Source organism: Wyeomyia smithii, chromosome 1, assembly GCF_029784165.1.
Source record: "Wyeomyia smithii strain HCP4-BCI-WySm-NY-G18 chromosome 1, ASM2978416v1, whole genome shotgun sequence".
NCBI classification, from domain to species: domain Eukaryota; kingdom Metazoa; phylum Arthropoda; class Insecta; order Diptera; family Culicidae; genus Wyeomyia; species Wyeomyia smithii.
The window spans coordinates 196,082,279-196,107,753 of record NC_073694.1 but is presented as its reverse complement, the minus strand read 5'-3'; the positions used below and the strand labels follow the sequence as shown (position 1 = coordinate 196,107,753).

General features: G+C 39.7%; 2 protein-coding genes across 5 annotated transcripts in view; one reads left to right on the top strand and one right to left on the bottom strand.

The window, feature by feature from the left end:
- Positions 1-25,475, top strand: part of LOC129718576 (gamma-aminobutyric acid type B receptor subunit 2) — a 57,543-nt gene that overhangs the window by 12,901 nt on the left and 19,167 nt on the right. The gene's annotated exons all lie outside the window — the stretch shown is intronic.
- LOC129718593 (E3 ubiquitin-protein ligase CCNB1IP1-like) lies at positions 1,489-2,234 on the bottom strand. Its single transcript, XM_055669517.1, has 2 exons — positions 1,934-2,234; positions 1,489-1,870 (listed from the first exon to the last, which is right to left on the bottom strand). The coding sequence occupies exons 1-2, from the start codon at positions 2,165-2,167 to the stop codon at positions 1,538-1,540; spliced, it is 567 nt and encodes a 188-aa protein (XP_055525492.1). The 5' UTR covers positions 2,168-2,234; the 3' UTR covers positions 1,489-1,537.

Sequence of the window (25,475 nt, the reverse complement as noted above, 5' to 3'; positions counted from 1 at the left end):
CAGTTTACTTGCAAAAGAATGTACGCAGTACACTGTAAGCAGTGTTTATGGCTCTACAAAAAGCCAATACAACTTTTTGCCACGTGCGAACCTTTACGCTGCAGAGCTTTAATCGCAGAGTTTGTTATTTTAACATTTTTATTTTCTGAATGCTATACCTTTCTAGAGGAAAAGCAAAAACGACGAGAAAACCTTTTTTTTGTGATGTTGTACGAACCGGAAGTAATCCACCCCCGACGACGAGATGCCGGCGGAGTGGAATATTGATAGTGACGAAAACCATTGAGTGAAACGAATCCGTTTAACTGTTCAGCCCTGCTGATATAATCCCGAAAGATTTCCACTGTGTTCAGCAAAGTAGACATCCATTCGTTCGTATTCATTGCTGGATCTCTATTACATGCAATTTTAATTCCCTGGCGAAGATTCTGGGCTTCACGCATAGCGTTGGAGCCTGGTTTGCGGGAAACAGCATACCAACATTTAGTATTCCGTCAGATGAAAAACATTAACCTGACGATGGCTCGCAAAACGACGGCACACAGCAATAATGCGCTGCGTTTTGCTATTTGTGGTGGGTCCCCCGTAGATCCCCCGTGGGGAGAATAGGTGAATGCAAACCAAACGACGATATAATTTCCGGAGGATACACGTTAAACAATGGGAAGTCCTTTCAGGAAATGTGAGAGTTGACTCCACATTAAAGAATAGAAGAAACAAATTTCAGCCTTCAGGGTAGAATGTTTGAAACGTTGTTTCTTTCTTGGAAAGGTGAAGAAATGTGGTTACCTAATTAACAATAGACCGATACAGATACATGTTGGCTAAGCAATGATGTAAACATTTATTATAGACTGTCAAAACTTTCTAAATAGGCCTTAACCTCGACAGATTTTCATTAGGATTAAAATCCAAAACCAAAATGTTACTTGTTGCTTTTGTGGAAGAGGAAAGCCATATATGCTCCCTGAACACTTGTGGCAATAAAATGATTTCAACGCCATATGCCAAAGCACCCAAAATGTCGACATGCCACAGACGAATTACATTATACTAAAGATTGCGAGTGTGCTAGACGCAAAAAGTTGTAGGTTACGGCACGTGCAAAAGTTACATCTACATATTGCGAATATTTTACTCGACGCGTGCAAATGAAAGTTCACTAATCCTGGCGGTTATAATTTTGAACCCATCTACTATTCCGCTACATAGCTGGCAATATTCCCTCAAGGCTGTCGTTTGTCTTTTGCGTTTCGCACATGGCTGTTACCATCACAACAGCATAAAGCGTGACTTACGAGGGGTTGTTTATTGTACTGTGCTGGGGAATGTAGCGAATTTTATCACCACCACAACCACAAGGAGCAGAGGCTCGAACCGTAAGCCACCAGTCATTGAAAAGCAATAAAACAGGGATTGCGTGATTTGATTCGATGGTTGAGAAATAACGCGAGACGGCATGGCATCGAGCAGTTTATTTTCGTTGTCCTACTATCGAGCCGCCGGGAGATTTGTAGCTATTGGTGATGGCTTGTTACTAAAGCAGAAAATCATCCATCTTACGCTTCCTTGCATGCTGCTCTGCTTGCCTATAGTGTTCACCGCGGGTTTCTCTGACTCGGGGAGTTTCGTTCAATGCCCTATCCTTTACCAGAGTATTCTCCAATTGTTGCTCCAATCGATGAATCTTCACCTCGGCATCACTTTTGACCAGCGCCATGTCTTGCTTCAGTTTGCTGACGGTCTCTTTGTAATATTGCACTTTTTGTTCCAAGTTGACACACATCTGCTGCTTCTGGAAGGTCCAGAATGTGATGGCGCTGCTGGCAATTTCCATTACGACTTCCGGACTGTAGCCACACAATAGGAACTGTAATTACGCGCAAAACTTCCTAACCAAGCCAAATAAGATGTTTGTGGTTATGGTACTTACCGTTCTAGAATGAACCGAATCGCGCAGGGAACGTTCCATTATGCCAAACTCTTCGCGAAGCCTGGTGCCACAGGCAGGACAACAAGACGAGACCGACTGACGCAATTTGATGTCTTGGCCGTGTTGGGCGCAGAACACATGCGAACAGCATGTTACCCACGCAACGCTCTCGATTTTCTGGAAGCAATCGCGGGCATTACAGATCAAGTGATCACGTTGCTGTGCGGATGACATTTCGTTGTGAACTGATTGTTCTGGCTTAACAATAGTGTACCAGTACTAGTAGGCTTCGCAAGAACGATTGTTTACTAAGACGTTTTGAAGAGAATTTGAAGAGGTATTGTTTTGGGTAGCACCCAATAAATCAGGAGGTAGTTTGGAAACCAACACGTTTATCCTGTTTTCCACGAGCGGTAATGGCGGAGGGATTTGACATTTGATGTAGGTTGCGTAGTTCATTCAATGGTCAATCCGAGAACAACATTCGAATTGTTATTTATGGCATGATATAGACAGTAGAATACCAATGGAAATAAACATTTCGAACTTCGTTTATCGGAAGGTCTCAAAAGTTCCGTCTTCTCGAAAAATTCCTTATGCAAAATTTTAGGTTGATCGTGCAGTCTCTTTCCCAGAATCAGATATAGTCACAAAAATGTATTACCATCTTTCATAGTCTGAAATAGTGTATTTCCCTGACATTGTTTCGCCGGAATAAATCGCTTATACTAGACACCTTGTTTCCCTTGGGGGAAACAACGACAGCCGTACGGCAGTTGGCAAAAAAACAACCACTTTTTTGAACGATGAAAAATAAGCATGAGATTTGCGATTCGAAACCTTGAGGTTTATGCATTTCTAAGACAATTTGTTACCAAAAAAAAAATCCGATCTTGACAATTCTACGAATTACAATCTGTGTATTTAAATAAAACTGGTTATGGTTTCGCGGATTGGACAGCTTTTGATTGCAGTAATTTATCATTGGTTTAAAGACTTGAGACAGTAAAAATCATCCTCTTTAATAAAACGGTCAGAATTAATCATTTCTGAGAAAATTTCCCTTTTTAAGTGGACGAACGAAAAAATTTTTATGGTGCCTTCAATGGATCGAATTATGTGTAAGGTTTTTTTTAAGAAAATTGACTAAGATTTGGAATTGCTTCATTTTTTTATACTGAATTCCGCAAGTTATTTTAAACTTAATTTATCTCGCGATTTAGACTTCCTAGCTAGCTGCGGTCTTCAACAAACTTGTTCAACAGGTAAAGGACTGTTCGCTGATGGACAGCTTAGAGCAAAATTCTTCAATTATATGGCTAGTGGGCACGAAATTCGTCACAATTTGACCTTAAATTTTCTCGCTATTCTGAATTTCTAGAAAGTTGCGACTTCACCAAAATTTTTCAGAAGATCAATGGCATTTGGTTAATGGACAGTTCAGTGCAGAATCCTGCCCCTAGGTGCTACTAGTGTGGATAAAATGCTTCGTATTATGACCTTTACTTATCTCGCTACATCGGCCCCCAAGATTGTTGCGATCGCCTGCAAAATTTTTTTTCCCTTGTAGAAGACTGAACCACTGCGACCATTGTTTGATCTATTGTGGTATGCTTCACCTTACTCTAAGTGCGTACGAGCAGGTACATCACTATTTGGCGAGCTGATGTCCTTGCCACATTGCACATTTATCCCAGTTGGGCAACGCGCTTCGTATGAAGTTTATTACCTCACCAGGACTTTCCCTCCAAATTTCGGTAGGTTCTATGTGTCCCTTACCGAAGATACGCAATCTGCGTTGTATTAATACTCGGCATTCGCAGAGTAGATGTTCTGAAGTTTCGCTTTCGATGCCACACAGGCGACATTTTTCATCATCAAGTTTGCCTATCTTCTTGAGATGATACTTACTCGGACAGTGCCCTGTAATAAGACCTGTGAATGTCCTCAAGTCTTTCTTATTTAATCTGAGTAGCACGAGGCTCTTCTCGCGATTTGGCTCTATGAATCTTTTCGATTGTCGTAATCCACTTATGACATCCCAGTTTGCTTTGATGGTCGCTTTTTCCCATTCACCGAGTTCAGCTTTTAGAGCGCTCGGGGAGATTCCACAGAAAGGTTCTGGGCCAACAAAGTTAGTAGATGACCCTTGTCTGGCTAGTAAGTCGGCCTTCTCGTTTCCTTCGATTCCACAATGACCAGGAACCCAGTATAAGTTCACCTGGTTTTTCATAGCTAACTTTCGGAGCGACAGGATACATTCCCATACTAGTTTAGAGTGGCAGAAAGGAGAATTCAGGGCTTTAAGTGCTGCCTACCTATCACAGAAAATGCATATATTTGCGTGTCGATAATTTCTTTCCAGACACGTATTCGTGCATTCTATTATCGCGTTTATTTCCGCCTGGAATACTGTTGGCCAGTGTCCGATTGGAAAAAAAAAATTATTAATTCCTGGTCCTGTGAATCCCGCACCCGCAGAACCATTCATTTTAGAACCGTCTGTGTAGAAGCAAAGTGAACCATCCCGAATTGTGGGTCCACCTTCCACGCGTCTTAGCAGAGTGATTTAAGAAATCAATAGAAATAATTATCGGTTTCCGTTACACACTTATTCTCGTTTTAATTGTTCAGTAATTTTTATAACGGTCATGTTCAGTAAATTTGGAAAAATACTGATCATTTTGTAATTTCCTCAAAAAAAAACTGATGTCGGTTAAAGTTTTTACCGAATTACCGTTATACAAAAGGCACTTGACGAGCTCAGCAAAAAACCATTGCTGACCTTTTCTGTAAACTAAAGTATGTTCTGCACTTTCATAAAGTTCAGTAAATATTTGACGATCTGTCGGTACCTATCTAGGTGTTTCTGAAAACCCTTCAATTGATTTACTGAACTCTTGATGTTTGTTACTATACTGTTCGGCAATTTTTCTGCATCTGTCAAAACGAAACATCAAAAGTCCGTCATTTTGCAAATATTCAAAGAGTTTCGAAGTTGAGTTTTTAAAGTGTTTCGCGTGTGATTTTCAAAAAAAAAAATTAAAATGGATACCGTACTTTCAAATCTACAAGAAAACGACGTGGAAGTACACGATCTATTCAGTAAGTTGTTATTTATCAAATATTTACGTATTCGTGTATTTTAGTTGAATGTTTCATATCATGGCACATCCGCAACAATGATTTCACCCAAGATTCTATCTATTACGATTGAGATAATGCAAATCATTTCAGTCAGCATATGGAAATTTTTCCACCACAGGAAAGCAGTTTACTAGAAGCCTGCAATAAAAAGCCTATATTCATCATAACATTAAACGTATCAAGTTTTTACTTGAATGTGCTGGGAACACCAGTATAATCGATCCAAACAATCCGAAATACCTTTATAAAATTATTCAACGGTTATAATAGCAGCTTTCACAATGGTCGTATTTATTTTTCTCTTTTCGCTGTACGTTTACAGAACGCTCGGTAATTTTTGACGAATCGTCAGCTTTGTAAATTTACAAAACACTCGGTAATTCGTGACGAATAGTTAGCATTGTAAATACCGACTTATGTAGCAATTTTTAATGAACACTTTGTAAATTTTTACTGAGCTATCTTCTATGTTTGACGTTTCAGCGAGAATGAAAAATTACCGAACACTCGTCAAGCAAATGAATTACTGAACATATTGCTGATGGCTCAGCTGTTGAGAACTCGTTAAAAAAATTGCTGAGTTCGGTAAAAGAAACTAAGTGTATAGAAAAATGCTATCTGTCGAAATTCGTGGTATTTCGTCTGTGAGCTGAAAAATACTTTCATTGATCAACATTTTAATAATAGGTGTAAAGTAAAATATACATCGTCCGGTGTATGTTAATACAATTTACTTATTGAAAACATAAATTAATCCACCTAGCGGTCAGACCCAGCCTTTCTCATTCAAACTTTTATTTGTAAAAATAGATTTACATAATCGCTTCAATCCAATAAATGTATATTCACTCTTTAGGTTCTAAAATATTGATGTTGTAATCTTATAAATGTATATTCACTCTTTAGGTTCTAAAATATCGATGTTGAAATCTTAAAAATACAGTCCGGTCTGCCTGTCTGTCTGATCCATATAGGCTCGAAAACTACCAAACCGATCGACGTGAAAATTTGTGTGTAGGGGTTTTTGGTGCCGATAAAGGTTGCTATGATAGTTTGAGACCCCTCCCTCTTCTGGAAGGAAGGGGTCCCATACAAATGAAACATAAATTTCTGCACGACTCAAGAACAAACCAAGCAAATGAAACCGAATTTGGCATGTGGATGTTTTAAGGGGTAACAAATATGTCCACAGTAGTTGGACGCCCCTCCCTTTTCTGGAAGGAGGGCTTCCATATAAATGAAACACAAATTTCTGCACATCTCGAGCACTAACCGAGTAAATAGAACCAAATTTAGCATGTGAATGTTTTTAGGGGTAACAAATATGTCCATAATGGTTCCACACCTCTCCCTTTTCTGGAAGGGAGGGGTTCCATACAAATGAAACACAAATTTCTGCTCAGCTCGAGAGCTAACCAACTAAATGGACCAAATTTGGCAGGTGAATGTTTTTAGTGGTAACAAATAATGGCCGATTTCCACCCAATATTATAAAATCCGGAACTAGACTTTAAACACATCGCAAGGAATCACTGAATTTGGAACGTTCAAATTGTACAATACCACATTTAAATTATGTTGAGGCCACATATATCGATCAAAGCAGGTATAGTTTTAAATAGTCTTGGAATTTCTCTTCTTTCCATAACTTTTGAGCCACATATCAAATTCTTATGAAGTTTGTTATTTGTAAGTTTGAGAGATGACTCGTTCGTATGACACTAGTTATGTTCAAATAAGTCATGTAATCTTTGAGATAATAGACTTTCGTTGTTTTATTAACAATTTAATACATAACGGTTCCTTAAGTTCTATCATGATCAAATGAAATGGGAACGTATAGAGCAGCCAAATTTTGAAACCACGTGTTCAATCATAATTCACCAGTTAACCCTTAACTAGCCCGCTCATCTGATAATATTGTTACAGTCCGATTACAGTAAAATTCAATAGGGTGTTATGAGGCATCTAGACTTATTAATTGACACTAATTTTGTGGAAATCGGGTCAACCATCTCTGAGAAAAGTGAGTGAGTTCAAGTAGTCTTCGGAATATGTTCCTTTTCATAGCTGGATTTCACATTTTTAAACATAACAGGCAAAGTAATAGTCCGATTGCAAAACAAACCAATAGGGTCTTATGGGGCAACTAGACCTTCCATTTGACACTGATTTTATGAAAATCGGTGCAGCCATCTCTGAGAAACATGAGTGAGATTGAACAGTCTTCAGAACACGTTTCTTTTCATAACTTTTGAACCACAAATTCAATCTTTATAAAACTCAAAAGTTTAGGATTTTTTTGGTAGCCCGTTCTTTTAAAACCAATTTTGTTCAAATCGGTTGTGTAGTTTTAGAGATAATGATGTTTCATGATTTTTACATTTTGATACATAACCTCTAAACCAAAAATCCGATTACAATTAAATTGAATAGGGTCTTATGGGACAACAAGACCTTTCATTTGCAATTAATTTCATGAAAATCGGTCCAGCTATCCCAGAGAAAAGTGAGTGAGAATAAAAATCCGCACATACACACACACACACACATACACATACACACACACACACACACATACAGAAAATGCTCAGCTCGTCGAGCTGAGTCGAGTGATATATGCCATACTTTTATACTTCGGTTTTGCAAGTGATTGCTATACCTTTCTAGGAGAAAGGCAAAAATATTAATTTACGGTTTTCTGTGGGTGGAAACAATAAGTCTGTACTGTTGAATTTGTAATTCATAAGTTGGGTTTATAATTTTTCTTTTTGGTTACCGATAAAGGGTCGCGGTAAACATTTCAGCTCGGATAAAAAACGGGTTATCAACCATCTGATTGATTGTAAATACCGTGCTCGTACTATCAGAGAAAATCTTTCCCAGGCGAGGAAAGATTTTGCAAAAGAAAATGCTGGTATTCACTAAACTTCAGTTGAAGAATCTTAACCACAATGGAGCTAGCTGTATTAATAGTATACTATGGAGTGACGAAAAAAAGGCAATTCAATCCAGAACAGATAGCCGACACTATGTTAGACGCTCCAGAATCAGTGAGAAATAGTTCTAGATTCTCCAGATGATATTTACAAATACACCAGTTATTTTGGCAAAAACTTTCCTTGTCTGGGAAAGAGTTTTTCTGATGGTACGAGCACGGTATTTACAATCAATCAGAAGGTTCCGGATGGTTTTTAAGGTCACAAGTTCCGTTTTGATAGCTATAGATGAGAGGAATGCATCTTTTTTACGAATTTCAATACTCGGCGCTTCCTAGAATTAGTTTTCCTTTCCGCCCTCGTGTTTCTGATTTCTTCTGATATTTCACCGATTTTTCAACTATGTTCTGTGAGCAGCCGATAGTTTCTGCCTTTTTTGAAAGTTTCAACTTTATATTGTAGTTTTTGATTAGCCGTTTTTTCATCAGAGCTGAAATGTTTACCGCGACCCTTTATCGGTAAACAAAAAACAAAATTATAAACCCAACTTATGAATTATGAATTTACCAGTATAGACTAATTGTTTCCCCCCACAGCAAACCGTAAATTAATATTTTTCAATAAGCAAATTGTGTTTTTTCCTCACAACATCTATTTGAGGGGGGAGGGGGGGTTTGCAGTTTTGTGACGAAATGTGACGAGGGGGAGGGTGGGGGTTCAAGCCAAGCTACGTAGCAAACATGAAACTAAGAAAAAAAATTGGATTTTTTCTAATTGTTATTTTTTATCACTGTTTTGTCTGCTTAGGGTCTTTTTTATTCCTTCCTTGTCTTTTCTTGTTCATTAATGACACCTATTTTTTATTCACTTATGAATGTTTTCTGCCGCTCATGGACAAATACCATAAATTTTGACAGATGGTGTTTGTCTATTCGTTGCCCATAATGTAAGCAATCTCACACAGATATTGCGTTCAAATATGCCTCATACATGATAGGTTAGAATTCAGATGAATTTATAACCAATGTTCACACCTATTATTTTTTCGACCACTGTAGGGTATAACTGCCTTTAATGGTCCATATAGTAGCGTAGTTGCAAATTTTACAAGAAAAAGTGTAAATATCTAAACTGAATTAAGTATTTCATTATGTATAAACATGAAGTAACATGTTTATCATCTTTTCTGCATGAAAAACAACTAAATAATGCCTTTATTTTCTCGTAATAAAAGAAATAAATCATCGCTTCAGTTTCCTTTAATGGGCCACCGTTTCCTTATTTGGGCCACAACAATTTCCTAATTTGGGCCAGGTCTAAATATAACATCTCTTCAACCGTAGCTGATGAAACTAACTCTGGCTTACGCAATGAGAGATCTGGATCTGGATCAACTGTAGACTGCACCCTTTCTTTCGTAATAGGGAATCATTTACGTGTCCTCCGAGTTATCCAGCGAACAAATGAGTCCTCTTCCGCGGCAGTCAATGCAGTTTGTTCACCTTTTCGTGGTTTTTCTGACCACTTGTTGCTTGCACGGAACATTACGGTGGATCGTGGAACATTGGAGCGCCTGCGAGTTTCTCTAGTCGAAACACCACTTTTTATTGTTTGAAGACACTCAGTAACAGCTGCTTTAGTATATTTTTTACCAATTTCCGGCGTTTTTCCCATTTTAGCAGCAATTTTATACTATAACTCAATCATAACAAATTTATGGTAACTATGATTCGCGCGTTATTTCGATGATAGCTCTTGTTCGGAATAAAGCATGCCGGAATAAGGAAAACAGTATTATTTCCACCCTTAATTGGGTCACTATTTTTTCAATATTTTAAGTGTTTTTCTAGTAAAATTTATTGCTTTTATTTTAAAGACACTCTTATCCTATCCGTTCATCGAAAATCTCATTATTTTCGCTCGGAAAGTGTGATGTCAGTACAGTTTTTGGTAAAGCCATTTCCCATGAAAACGTTAACAAACCATGTCAAACCAGGTAGCTGTTATTAAAAGACATTTTTTGCAGCTTTAATGAAGAATATTATAGTAAACGTCTGTTGCAACATTTCTAATGAAAAACATTATTGAAGTTAGTTTTAAATTAGTTTATTTGACACGGCACGATACATTTTCTGTTTTACTGAGCCAAGTACAATTCGTTTTAATTCTACGTTAGCAGGGAAGAGAGGGAGGCCTTTTCTTTATTCTCGCGGCCGACTACGAGCTAGTGGGGATTTAAGGTGAGAGGAGGGGAGATACAATTTTGACTTAAAACTATTTTGGAACTTTGTTTTTCAACTGGTAGAGCAATTGTATTCTTGTTTGTTGTGGGTTCAAAATATTTGTGTAAGCATAGTTGCGGGCTCTTCGTTTCCGTGTCTTCAGCATAGCATATTTGTATCCTTAATCTGACAAATAGACAAAGAAAATTTTAAATTTTAATGTCAGCGTTTTTCAGAAAGCAGTATAACTGTGTCATGTACTGGAGATCACCGCTTCCCAGAATGTCTCTAACGGGTACGTTCGGTTGTTTTCCTCGGGCCCGAAGGGAATCTATAAGCTCGGACCTAACACCACAGTATTCGGTACACGACCAAACAACATGCTCGATGTCATGGTAGCCATCGCCACAAACGCAGTGATTACTGTCTACAAGCCCTATACGAAAGAGATGCGTGTTTAACGTGTAGTGATTGGACATAAGTCTGGACATCACGCGAATGAAGTCCCGACCTACATCCAACCCCTTGAACCATGCTTTCGTCGATACCTTAGGAAAAATGGAATGTAGCCACCGTCCCAGTTCATCTGAGTTCCATGATGATTGCCAACTGTTGAGTGTTCTCTGACGCAAAATGCTATAAAATTCATCATAAGCAATTGGTCTTTCATAAATATCGCCATCAATAGCACCCACCTTAGCTAAAGAGTCAGCCTTTTCGTTACCCGGAATCGAGCAATGAGAAGGGACCCACGCTAAGGTAACCCGGTAATTATTATCTGTTAAAGCACTTAAAAACCACCGTATTTTCCCCAGGAAATACGGGGTGTGCTTCACAGGCTTCATCGATCGCAGAGCCTCAATGGCACTGAGACTATCTGTGAAGATGAAGTAGTGGTCTGTGGGTAGGGTTTCGATGATTCCAAGAGAGTACTGAATAGCAGCAAGTTCTGCGACGTACACGGAAGCAGGAGCATCGAGTTTGTAGGAGGCGGTAAAATTTTCGTGGAAAACACCGAAGCCAGTGGACTCATCTAGATTAGATCCGTCAGTGTAAAACCTTTTATCATAACTAACATGTTTGAACTTATTCGAAAAAATCTTAGGGATCTCTTGGGGTCGCAATTGATCCGGGATACCAGAAATGTCTTGTTTCATGGTGGTGTCGAAAAATATAGCATTATTAGAAGTATCTAAAAGTGCGACATTGGAGGAATCGTATGAAGAAGGATTAATATCTTGAGCCATATAGTCAAAATATAAAGTCATAAATCTGGATTGAAATTGAAGGTCGACCAACCTCTCGAAATTTTCAATTACTAATGGGTTCCTAACTGTGCATCGAATTAGCAACCGGTAAGAGAGATTCCAAAAACGATGTTTCAACGGAAGAATACCCGCTAACACTTCAAGACTCATCGTATGGGTCGACTGCATGCAACCCAAGGCAATACGCAAACAACGATATTGTATTCTCTCTAATTTTATAATGTGCGTGTTCGCGGCGGAGCGGAAGCAGAAACAGCCGTACTCAAGAACTGACAATATCGTTGTTTGGTAAAGCCTTAGAAGGTCTCCTGGGTGGGCTCCCCACCAGGTTCCGGTAATCGTACGAAGAAAATTAATCCTCTGTTGGCATTTTCGTGTCAGATACCTAATATGACAAGCCCAGGTGCATTTAGAGTCGAACCAGACCCCGAGATATTTAGCGACTAAAACCTGAGAGATCGTTTTACCCGTTAGTAGGAGCTGCAGCTGAGCTGGGTTATGCTTCCTAGAAAAAACGACCAACTCAGTTTTCTCCGGAGAGAATTCGATACCCAGCTTAAGAGCCCATTCAGACAAATTGTCTAAGGTATCTTGCAATGGTCCTTGCAGATCGCTAGCCTCGCTACCAGTAATGGATACAACGCTATCGTCTGCAAGTTGCCTTAGCGTGCATGAATTTGCAAGACATTCATCGATGTCATTGACGTAAAAATTATATAAGAGAGGACTTAAACATGAGCCCTGGGGAAGGCCCATGTAACTAATTCGGGAAGTTGTCGAATCGCCATGTGAGAAATACATATGCTTTTCTGACAACAGATTGAGCAAAAAGTTATTCAAATTTAGTGAAAGTCCCTGCGAATGAAGTTTCGCGCTTAAAACTTCTACAGAGACAGAGTCAAAAGCCCCCTTAATATCCAAGAACGCAGAAGCCATTTGCTCTTTTCGAGCAAATGCGAGTTGAATTTCAGTAGAAAGCAACGCTAGGCAATCGTTCGTCCCTTTGCCCCGGCGAAAGCCAAATTGAGTATCTGAAAGTAAACCGTTTGTTTCGACCCATTTGTCTAACCGTAAGAGGATCATTTTCTCCATTAATTTCCGGAGGCAAGAGAGCATTGCAATCGGCCTATATGAATTGTGATCAGAGGCAGGTTTCCCGGGTTTCCGAATAGCAATGACTTTTACCTCCCTCCAGTCATGCGGAACAATATTTAGCTCAAGAAACTTGTTGAACAAGTCCAACAAGCGTCTTTTTGCAGAGTCGGGTAGATTCTTCAACAGGTTGAATTTTATTCTATCTAACCCTGGAGCCTTATTGTTGCACGACAGGAGAGCCATTGAAAATTCCAACATCGAAAATGGAGGCTCTTCCGTAGTTACTATAAACGCGTCGCGAAAGGTTTTCTGTTCCGGTACAGAGTCCGGACAGACCTTTTTGGCAAAATCGAGTATCCAGCGATCTGAATACTCCTCACTCTCATTCGAAACGTCACGGTTCCGCATGCGCCTGGCGGTATCCCAAAGAGTGCTCATCGCTGTTTCCCTCGACAACGCGTTTACGAACCGCCGCCAGTACCCGCGTTTTTTCGCCTTTACTAAGCTCTTCATCTGCCTGCCCAGTGCCTCGTACTTTCGTAGTAGGTTGACAGTGCCGTACTCCCGGTAGTCCTTATACGCCGCGGACCTTCGCGCGTACAGCTCAGAGCACTCTTTGTCCCACCATTTGTTGGGAGGGCGTTGTCTAATCGTTACCCCGGGTATCGGTTTCGTCTGAGCTTGCGTCGCGGCGTCGATTATCAAGCCAGCTAAGAACGCGTATTCTTCCTCCGGAGGAAGTTCCTCGTGAGTCTCGATAGATTCCGCTATAATAGACTCATAACGCTTCCAATCAATATTACGTGTAAGGTCGTAGGAAATATTGATTGGGTTCGGGGGAGTTGAACCATTAGCAATTGATATAACGATTGGAAGATGATCACTACCGTGGGGATCGTTGATTACTTTCCACTGGCAATCTAACGCTAGTGATGTCGAGCAGAGGGATAGGTCAAGCACGCTTTCACGTGCCGGAGGATTAGGTACGCGTGTCGCTTCCCCAGTATTCAAAACTGTCATATTGAAGTCGTCGATCAAGTTACAGATTAAAGAAGATCGGTTGTCGTCGTACAGCGACCCCCATAGCGAACAGTGAGAGTTAAAATCTCCCAAAATCAAAAAAGGTGCGGGAAGCAATTCTGCTATATCAAGGAGTTGCTTCTGTTCAATCCGCGCGGATGGGGGAATATATAACGAAACAAGGCAAAGGTCTTTTCCATTCATATTCGTTTGAATGGCAACAACTTCAATATTCGAGATCGAGGGGAGGTCAATTCTGAAAAAAGAATAGCACTTTTTGATCCCTAAAAGTACCCCTCCACCGTGTGAGTCTCGATCTCGACGAATGATGTTAAAATCGTGGAAATTAAGTTGGTCATTTGAATTGAGAAAAGTTTCACAAAGCGCGAACGCATCACAATTGTATGTGTTTATCAAATGTGAAAATAAATCAAATTTGGGGATGATACTTCTGCAGTTCCACTGTAACACAGTGACAAAATTCCTAACCTCTTTCAACGAATTAGTCATCGAAAGATACGATAGCTGAAATGAGGGGCCAAGTTGCTGTGAGTTGCTTCAAAAAGGTTTTCACTGTTGGGAGAAGGGCAAGAAGAATGTTTTGAAGGGGATCTGGTATGTTGAATGTTTTAAATATCCAGTCCACAATATCAGAGAATTTTATGAACCCTGTTTCTTTTATGTCTTCTGATCGAGAAATGGGTGCCCGAGGGGTTTTTGGTGCCCCAGGAAGCGGTGGGTACTCCTGGTTTGATTTGAAAATAAAACCGGGGGGTACTTGCTTCGGTTTTTCTTCACCGCTTCCTTTTTGTGTTGTCTTATTGGTCATTCCGCTAGGGGTTATCTTACGACCTTTACGAGAAAGATTAGGAGAGTTGAGCATTCTCCTCTTCCTAGATCCCTCTGGCAAGGCATAGGAACACCCTTCGACGGGATCGTCAGATGTACCCTCATCGGTTGGCAAAAAGGAAAAGATGTTTCCTGTCGAGGGTGGCTCAGCCCTCTTAAGCATTTCTGCAAAAGAGCGCTTTGATCGTTCCTTAAGGGAACGCTTAATTTTTTCCTCGCGCTGTTTGTACGCGGGACATGCCGGAAGGTCATGCCGAGTTCCCTCGCAATAAAGACACTTTTCAGTATCCCCACTGCAAGCGTTCTCAGCATGATTGCCTCCGCACTTGCTACAGCGTGCCTTGTTGCAGCAGTAGGTGGCTGTGTGACCTAACTGCTTACAGTTTTGGCAATGCATGACCCGCGGTACGAACAGGCGTACAGGTAGACGAACCCTGTCCAAGCGGACGTAGTTCGGCAGCGCGGATCCGGCGAATGTTACTCGGAAGGAATCCGAAGGGAGGAATTTCTTCTTCCCTTCTTCGATGGATACTGAATGCAATTGCTTGCAATCCAGTATCTTTACACTTTGCATCAAGGGGTTTTTAAAGCAGCCAACTCCATGACGCAAAATGTCATCGACAGTGAGATTCCCCTCGGTAACCACACCGTCGATTTCTACATCCTTGGCAGGGATGTACACGCGATACTCTCTCGTGAAGAGCTCGTAGCCAGCAATTTCGTTTGCTTGCTTCAAGCTACTCACGACAACTCGCAGTTTGTTCGGCCTCACCTTCGTAATCTCGGTTACGGCCGAAAAATGTTTTGCCAGGTCTTTGCCAATTTGGATAATATTCAATGGCTTCTTTATGGGCCGGAAAAAAACAACGTAGGGACCGCCAGCGGCATCTGGGTAAGCTTTTACCCGTACTTCCGGTACTCTTGGTACAGGACTTGGCAAAGGGGAGGGCACAGGGGAAGGTAGGGGTGTGCTGATGGGAGAAATTTCAATTTCTTCCCCGTTTGTTTCCACCTCCAGGAAAAGTTGCACCTGCATGTCGTCCATTTTGCGGGAGCGTTACGCTCTACCGCACACAAACGATAAATATTCGAATATGGGGGGGGGTTCAAGTAGTTGATGTTAAATTTTAAAAACAATTTTTCAATCTACAATGGATCAAATAAAAAAAAAGACAGTAATACTAATACTAATAACAATAGTAATAATAATAATAATAATAATAATAATTATAGTAATAGTATTAATAATAACAATAATAATATCAATAATAATATTAATAATAATATTATAACATAGTAATAATATTGATAATAATAGTAAAAATTCTAAAGGTAATACTTCACCGAACGTCTAAGTCACGACCTCACGGCTGATAGTAGGATTAATCGAGCGTCTCCGCAGAACAAACAATGACGATCCAGCTTCGTGTTGAGACACAGTGGCCGTGTCCTACACGCGACCTTGTAGATGCCACTTGTAGTTGACTTCCACTCGCTCGATCGTATGATGGTCCGTGCTGCTAGCGGGGTAACAGCGGTGCGGGAGAATTATTCTTGCTGATATATCAGCTGCGTATCGAATCACTGGCGGGGTAGCCTGCCCCTACCAGTGTGCAGATGTTTCTGCCGATATATAACAGTCTATTGTTATTGCGCAGCACGAGAACTAATCGACAAAAAAACACCCGTACGATAACTCGTGTATTGTTATTTTGCGAACTCAAACGGAGATAAACAATTTGCGTCTAATCGAGACGAAAGCAAAACAACGAATGACATTATTGAAGTTGTCAAAGCATAAATCAAAATAAGTATATTTATAATGTGTAATTTGGTGTAAGAAGTTCAGGTGGTCCACTTAAGGAAGTGGTCTATATTAAGCAGATCTACCATTCGCTACGTAGAAGTAAATTTAGGTATCAACTGCGAAATGGAAACCCTCGACCTCTTCAACAACTATGCTGAAGACCACAACTCTCTAGGTTGTCGGAATTACGAGATAGAGTGACATAAAACAGCCAATTTCAGGTGATACTAAACTTTTCGGGGTGCTGCAATATTTAAACTGGTATTGCAATACTCACTAAAGTAGGGTAGGGAACGAATTTTAAGCAGCTTTAGCAGCCGCCTGTGTATTGAGACGAAATACTTGAAATCTGTAAGGTGATACACAAACATAGGTATATCAATTTGTTCTCTATCTTTTTCTCTGTCAGCACTTGTTTTCTGATTCTAAAACCGATTTAGCAAACTTTAACAATAATCAATTAAAGTTTCCTATCGAGGGACACTATTCCAATCACGCCGAACCTTTTAAGTAGTTTGCATCTGTTTTGCAGGGGGTTTTCTTTAGCACCCAAATAGCCCCAGAATAGCTGCAACTTTTTTCGTTTGATGTTTTTTCAAAGATAGGTATTTCTGTGTTAAACAGAATTTTATGTATTCGTAAGACCGCTAGTTAATCAGAGTTTTCGTTCTCATAATTAAAATTGTCGATATTGATCAAAATTCAGGAGATTGAGGCCCGTTTATTTCGACTGATTAAAATAGACGCCACTGCTTAAGCCGTTCCTTACCCTAATGCCAAAATAACGGTGAGTAGTGTCTATCAAAGAATTGCAACGCAAACTTTCGCAAGGAATTCACTTCCAAAAATATATTTCATCTAGCACGTTACAAACAAATATTTCTCAGCCATTAACACTGTGGAACTTACTAACTATATTCTATAACTACTTACTAACTTCCTACTTACCAAGAGCCCCGTGTTGCTAAAAGCCTGTCATCGATATTTTTTTTTAATATTGGTGTAGATATATTACATCGGGTGATATTATTTGTCGATTGCCCGAGGTTGCGCTCAGAATTTTATTGACCACTTAATTATGGTCCTATAATTTACTTCAGCTCTCGAATGACGGACGGAAACATTCAATTTTTCCCGGTTCAATGACGTAGAGAAAAAAAAAATAATAATCTATCTCTCCTTCCACCGCCGACGGTACGATGGAGTTCTGTCCATTTGGAGTGTTCATCAAAACATTCCCAGACCACCCATTGCATGTCGTAAATGACACATTGCATGATAAGCGTGAATCATAAACGATGCGATAAGCGTCGAGAATCTCTCATCGAATCCAGAGTTTTTGCCGTTAGTTGACGGTTGAGGGTGTTGTTTTAAGAGCAAAAAAAAAATCATATCCCCAGCACTAGGCGGGAAGAAAATCCAACCTTGCATGACTGCACAATAATATAGCATTAACTGGGCTGTCGGTCGTGTCCGTGTCAACTGGGTGGTGCTCTCTGGTGGTGTGATTCCCTAGAGGGCATGTAGCAATACAAGCATACAAAGTAATGACAGTTTCTCTTGATGGGCTATTTTTTTATTTGTTAAACGGCGGAAATTTTCAAGTGAATCACTTATTCTCAAGTGCCGCAAATCGGTCATTTTGCAATGAAATTAGGATGTTGTTTTTCGGAATTTCGAAGAATTACTTCACAATAAAATAATTTTCCTTTTTCTTTTTTTTCTACCGTTCTCCGCAATCTTGTGGAGTTCTATCTTGCTTTAAAGGAACCGAGCCTTCTCATTCATCAAACTCCACTTCAACAGACGAGCGAGATGGTTGATTCATTACGTACCCAGAGCTTCAAGACCACACCGAATCATCAAATCAATTTTCCAAGCCATTTATATTCAGTGCGCGGAGCTTCATCGTGCGCTTTGCGTGAATTGGGGTTGAACACGCAAAAAATTGGATGTACTATTAATCTTGCTGCTATTTCAATTTATGAGTGATAATTCTTAAGCATACATACTTTTACTCTGGATAGGTTTTATTCAAATAACAAAACTATTACTATAACAAAATTTCCGGGTCCAATTTTTCTTGTGCTCAACCTGTGGTAGGTACCCATTTTTTTTTCTAGCTGTAAAAAATTCAGCTGTGAAATCGAAAATAAACAGCGGGCTATGGGTACGGGTTTCAGGGAGAATATAAAAGAGTCGATACCTACACTACGATAAGTGCAATTTCCCTGTGAATGGCTGATTTGACGGACAACGAATCCTTGGGTGCTTCTTACCTGTTTTGCAAGGAAAGGCTGCAAAATCATGTCATATATTCAGAACGACAGTCGAAACTACGGGTTTCTAACCTATAAACTTATGGTTTCAGTTTTTGATTTCTAAAGTTAGTAAGCTACTTTTGATTTACGATGAGAACGAACGGTTTCGTAATGCAAGCACCGGCGTTGAAAACCAATCAATATGATTGATGATGAAAATCTCTCAAAACATTGCTATGTAACGAAACTGTATTTTACACACCATTAACTATGTTGTTGCAACCTAGTTACGTATCGTCAAATATCTATATTCTATCCGAGGCAAGAAAAATCGATTTCAATTGAATGTCTTACTAGATTATACGTTTCACATTGTGTTATAGGTTGTAACCCGATCATTACCTATGCTTGAGGTGAACAGCATTTCCTGGTCTCATTGTTCGAACGGTTTCAAGAAATGACGATTAGAAAATCAGTAGACCTATTTTAGCAAGACCTTTTCCCTGTGGTATTGCCATTTCGTTATAGATTACACTGGTTAACACAGCTTTTGCCCTAGAGCTCAAACTGGAAAAATATTGGGGATTATACTTTCTAACCTTTTCTGTGAATTTTGGTCATCATTCTAGAGACGAATATACCTCAAGAACGAACGGAAAAATATCAATAAGATAAGCTGCGATACTACCGCAATTGCTACTACATTTACATAAAATGAACTGGAGCACACTGCAACGTGGATGTTATTCACTTTTGTTCAGTCCAACAGCGCAACGAAGCAAACAACAATACAATTTCCATTGATATGCTCAATAGTGTCCTCATTTGGTATGCAAATTTCGTCTGATTTGTGGTTGATGTGTCGGTCCATTTTGCTGTCTGTCAATGATTTGCAACGCTATATCGTATCGTTTTGTATGCATATGTATAAACTACCCGATCCGGAGAGGTTTCCCAAGATATTTCTTACTAAAGCTAGAAAACAAATTAACATTCATCAATAATTAAAGGCAGAACCTCCATAGGGAGATTGGTGCTCTTCATAGGAAGTTATTTGGCTATATGGAGATTAATCTAGGAAACCTATGAATGCCTAAAAGCCTAATTATAGCTTAATCAAGAGCTAAGAACAAAAGATTTTGTGCGGGCTCATACGTTTACTAAACGTTCAGCTCACATAAAAAACTGTTTTCTAGAATCCTGCTTTGTTTGAAAAATGAGTTTTACCAAAGTCTGTTTTCTATTTCATATTTCATCTACATCAAAAATTCATGAATTATACATCCTAGAAATCAGTACGAAACCAATTAGAATCAGTACGAAACCAACCCGGTCAGTAACAATTATTATTTAGTAAAATATGCAATATGGACTAATTTATGTATCCAAGTAAACGAGTAAAGCTCTTAAGGTGAACCTTTGCATAAAAACCTCTAAAGTTGTTGTTTAATTGTTCGTTTCAGTACAAAAATGTAAATGTAAATGATAGTAAAATATTCTGAACTCGGAATACACAGGGTCCGGCAATTGAAGTACTACATTAAAACAAACAGATGAATTTGTCAAAACAAAAGCATTTTTTTATCTAATTCATTGAATTTTACTTGAAAACGTATGACTTTTTGAAAAATCACTGGTCAAGTTAAACTCGTCCGCCCTTGAGTTCAGCCAATAACCGCAGACGATCGAGGAACTTTCTTGGAGCTCAGAATTACGGGATAAGTTAAGGTCATAATACGAAGCAGTGTGTCCACACTAGTAGCATATAGGGGCAGGTTTCTGCACTAAGCTGTCCATCAACCAAATGCCATTGATCTTCTAAACAACTTTGGTGTAGTCAAGAATTTGAGATCCACCGGCACTACATCGAGAATTAGCTTAGCGCATCTCTTGACGATCGGCAGCTCGTCAGATATCAACTAAGTAGCCCATCGTCCCTCTCCAAACCGTGTTTCGGTAGATACTTACGATCTTCAGGTATCATTCAACTGTACGGTATACAAAACTTCTGTAGACACGGAAATCGGACAGCTCACGCACTATTTTTCTTGTTGTCAAAAATAGCCCAAAGATTTTCATGTCTCAGATATTTTTAAAATTTATAGCATCATGTACTTTTTTGTATGGAAAACGAGTCTCTGCGAAGAAAAATAACACAGAGATAAATCTTACTATACAGGGTGCGCCATAATTATTGCAACAAAAATGCAAAGTCGGTTTGCGGGTCGATATTCGTTTGGCCCAGAAAACCAGAAACCAGAAACTCAAAACTGGACCTTCATGCAAGACGGCTCACACAAAGAAGACCGTTCAAGATTGATGCAAGTCCTACTTTCTCTCTGTCATCACCAAGGATGAGTGGCCTCCAAGTTATTAGTTATTAGCGAACAGTTCATTTTATCCATCCAACATAAAATCTAAATGAATATGCATACATCATCTTCATCACCGTCAGCGTCACATAGTAAAACAAACGGATCTTGTTACTCTACTAGAGAAACCACTGAAAAGATCGCCAAATTCAAAGAATAAACAATTTCACCCACCACCAAGTGTAAAAATCTCGTCAAAATTGACCTATCTAAAGTTTAAAAATTGTTAACCATAGTTGTAGTGTTGAAACTCATCTAACGTAAAACAATACAACTATTTTTACCCTGATGAAGGCACCAACAAGTGCCTGAAGCGTTGGGACGAATATAAACCAATTCGTTCCAGATCGAGAGTTTAAAGACTGCTAAGCAAAAACTCTATTATTGGTACCCCCTACCGTCGACCTCTACCACACAATCAATTGCTTAGAAAATCACTTTGGTTGGCTAATAGTTTAACCGGAAATTCTGCCACAACGTGGTGCTAGTAGTGCATGAAGTTTCTAGCCCAAGTAACCAAATAGGTTATATCTGAGTTTTAGAGCTAGATAGAACCAAAACAAAACCTTCAATGCCGACCAGGCGGCTATAATAACCTATTAACAACAGCTATATACATGTGTCATGGCTTAAACCTGGGCCAAGGTTTAATGCAGTCATCGAAACTTCATATGCGCTCCATCATAGGACCAGATGTTTTTAACAGGCCGATTTGCCTGCCATACAGGATGTCCTCGAAATTTTAACTGAGATATATTCTCCAAATTAAATGTGAAGCAATAAATTTTATCTTGGTTTCATTTCTTAATGCCATATTCCGACAGTGTCGTGAAAACAGAAATGTGTGAGTTCTTTTTATAAAGATTGATTATTAGTGTCATTTGAATCGTTTTCGTGCAAGTAAAAACACATGCCGTGAAATATTTATGGTGAAACAAGCCAGAAATTTTATCGTAATTACCGCTCGCCGCCGTAATTCTGTAGAAAATGACTATTAAATCAAAATTTAATTCCTCTGAACTAGAATGATGATTGAATAAATGCCTTGATTCGTCATATTTTGTTTAATGTATGACTTTATCTATCATTCGAGTTTCAAAAATACTTCGTGATATGTGATACAGTAAAATAAACTGCTGATTTAGGATTGAATTTCATAATTCTGCTTTTTTCATTCAAGGCGACATGTTGTTTTCGGATAAACCTTCGAACGCTCTCAAAATCCTCCATCATAACTGATTCTCTTAATTTGATCAGAACATAGCGTATATTAAATCCAATACGCCTATCACGGTATTCATCGGCCTAAGTTACGATCATCAAGTTTTATTTAAGCCACAATTATAGTCTGCAGGTTTTTAGTTTTATTTGGTCATCAGAGGGACTATCATACAACTTCATGCGTATGACGGTTGGCATAGGATGGCTGTAAAGAATACTTGCGAATCATGTTTTGTGGCTATCAAATAAAACCAAATTATAATCAAAGACTTTAATGTAAGTTAACATAAAACGAAAACAAAACAATCCTAAATCTTTGAAGCATGTTGATTGTTACTTGTGAGTACTCTCTACTTACATTATTTAGTGAACTCTACCGCTAAGAAACTTGCGGTCTTCAAAACAATTGGTGAGAAAATCACTGGCTTTAGGTTTATGGTGGGTAAGAAAAAGACCACTATTAGTGCCACAGTATGGATCTAGTTTTGAGTGTTAGGCTAATGACATACTGAGGCGTCAAATGAAGGGAAGCAAAAAGCGTCTCAAAAGCGTCAGAGCTACTTCTTCGAACGTCTATATGAAACGCTCAAACCGGTCATATTGGAGCGGCAAAGACGCGTCGATAGAGGCGGCGAAACAGAACGAGTAGTGTTTTGACGCGCGTATATGTACACGGTAATACCATATTCAGACTGAATCTTTTATCGCCAGGTGCTTTATATTTGCTTTGTTTTGGTTTGGTAATTGAAAAAAGCAAATAAAATACATTTTCGTTTAGAAAATGTTGAAATGTTTAAAAGAGGGTTGTGCAGTAAATCCATGTTCAGACTAAACCTGATATCGCCAGATACTTAATATTTGCTTTATTTAGGTCTTAAATCTTAAAAAAAGTAGGATAGAAAATACTATCGGGAAAAATTTTCATTGTTGAGTTTTGATTTGAATGGCCAGAAATCTAGCATGCTGAACTTCTTTGGTCGTGAAAATGCAAGCCGCTGAGTAACTAGCTGAGCTCACATGGGTTATTCAAATCCTAACAGATATAATAAACTAGTTGAGCGTTGCTCGGGGTCAACGGGTTTAAAATTTAGAATAATTTCTTATATTTTTTACTACGTCTGTAGCGCAACTCACTTCAGTAATATTAGTTTATTTCATAAAAAAATCTCTATGTTTACTAAAAACGTAATTTACCATGCTTGAAAAAGCAAAACAATCATCATTGGGCGAATTCATATTTCCTTCAAACAAAACCGCTACGGAATCTAGGAATATGACAACACAACGAATTCGCGACGCTCGTTCCAGTATGTCATAGGAAGCTTCACCCAACGCTTCTGTTTATTCCGCTTCTCAAACGCTCAACGCTTCGCTTCATTTGACGCCTTGGTATGTCAGTAGCCTTAGGATCTTAGAAAATTGCAGTATTCAGCAACATAGCGATTGAAATTCTTATAAGAAATTAAGGCATTTTTTTCGCTGAATCCATTTGATATGTTTTTTTACCACAAGTTTTCGCATATAAATACAATCATCATGTTCTTCCAAAACTTTGGAAAGTTTATGCTGGTACTGGCACAGGTAAAAACACGACGAATTTCATACTCACATGCGTTACAAAGCAACAGAATCCTGCACTAGACTGTTCATCAACCAAAAGCCTTCTGAACAGTTTTAGTAAAGATCGCTGCTTTTTGGAGAATTGGACTCGCGAGAAAAGTTAAGGCTGTTAATCAATCAGAAACCTTCAACCTTCTAACAACTTTGCTGACGATCGCAACTTTCTTGGAGGTGAGAATCGCGAGATAAGTTAAGGTCATAATACGAAGCATTGTGTCCATACTAGTAGCACATAGGGGCAGGTTTCTGTACTAAGCTGTCCATCAACCAAATGCCATTGATCTTCTAAGCAACTTTGGTAAAGTCGCAATTTTCCAGAGAATCAGAATCGCGATACGAATTTCGTACGGAAGAATTCTTCTCTGAGCTGTCAAAAGCCCTTTATTGTTTGAACAAGTTTACTGAAGACCGCAAGACTTAACACGTAACGGTAGAATTTCGAACTAACGTTTGGATTAGGAAAAAAATAGACAAAATTGCCGATTTTACTTGAGTTTACTCTCACACGCACTGACGAAACTTGACGAAACTATCCATGCAACATCAATCACAGTAACCCATGAGTCAGCAGAAAAAAATTGACAGCTTTATCAGTCGAACTCAAACCGTGATGGCGAAAACAATGAAGCTACTCCGTTCAGAAATGTGCGCGTTTGAAAAACGGTACCCCGCCGCGTCGAAAATGAACATCGTGCAAAACTTTGTGGACGCCGGATGTCTCTGTCGCTTCCACTCATCCGGAAACAAGCAGTCGTCTAAGCAATTCTGCATGACCACTCTGAACAACCCGGGGGCTACCTTTAAGGCCGTCTTAATGGCCAGGTTCGGGATTCGGTCAGGTCCAGGTGCCTTTCTCACCTTCAGGGAGTTTGCGATCTTAATGAGTTCACCGTTCGTCATCCTTGCCGCCTCCTCGAGTGACTGCGCGGCTGCCGTCACTCGCTATTTGTGGTGACTCAGCAGCCAAAGGCCAGGGGTTTGGGTCGTGATGTGGGAAGAGTTCCTCAATGATCCGCTCTAAAATCGCTGGTGATTACTCTGCGTAGGCTGACGAACCTCTGGTGTTGACCGTAACGACCTTATAGGCGTCACCCCGTGGGTTTGTATTGGCACTTTCGCAGAGTCTATCGAAACAGGCTCGTTTACTAGCCTTTATCGCGCTCTTAAGCGTTACCTTAACTGATTTGAATGCTACTTAGGGCACGAAGGCACGCGCTACGGAGGTCGGCTAACGCGTCGGTCCACCAGTAAGCCGGTGGCCTTCCATTTTTAGGCTCACAAGACCTAGGCATGGCGGCGTCGCACGCCCACACCTTATTATTTCCGCAAATACATCGGCATGAAAGTGCGATGTCTTCCAGCCGCGGGTGGTAGGGGTATTGGCCCTACTCGTCGCTTGCCGCCTCGTGTCCATGCTATAGCCGACTGGTGGTCGCTATTAGTGTGGCCGTTGTCTACCTTTCAGTTTGTGATCAGTCCGGGGCTGCCGAACGTCACGTCGATGATCGATTCCGCGCCGTTTCTGCTGTAGGTACTTTTAGCACCGACATTTGCCAGATCTAAGTTGAGCTTCGTCAATGCTTCCAACAGGATCTGGCCCCTCTGGTCTGGTTCCTCACTCAACAGCCCAAGGGTTGATGTCGCCTTCTACCACCAACGGTTTTAGGCCCGTTAGTTTCACGGTTACCCGATCGACCATCTGAGCGAACCTTTGTGTAGAC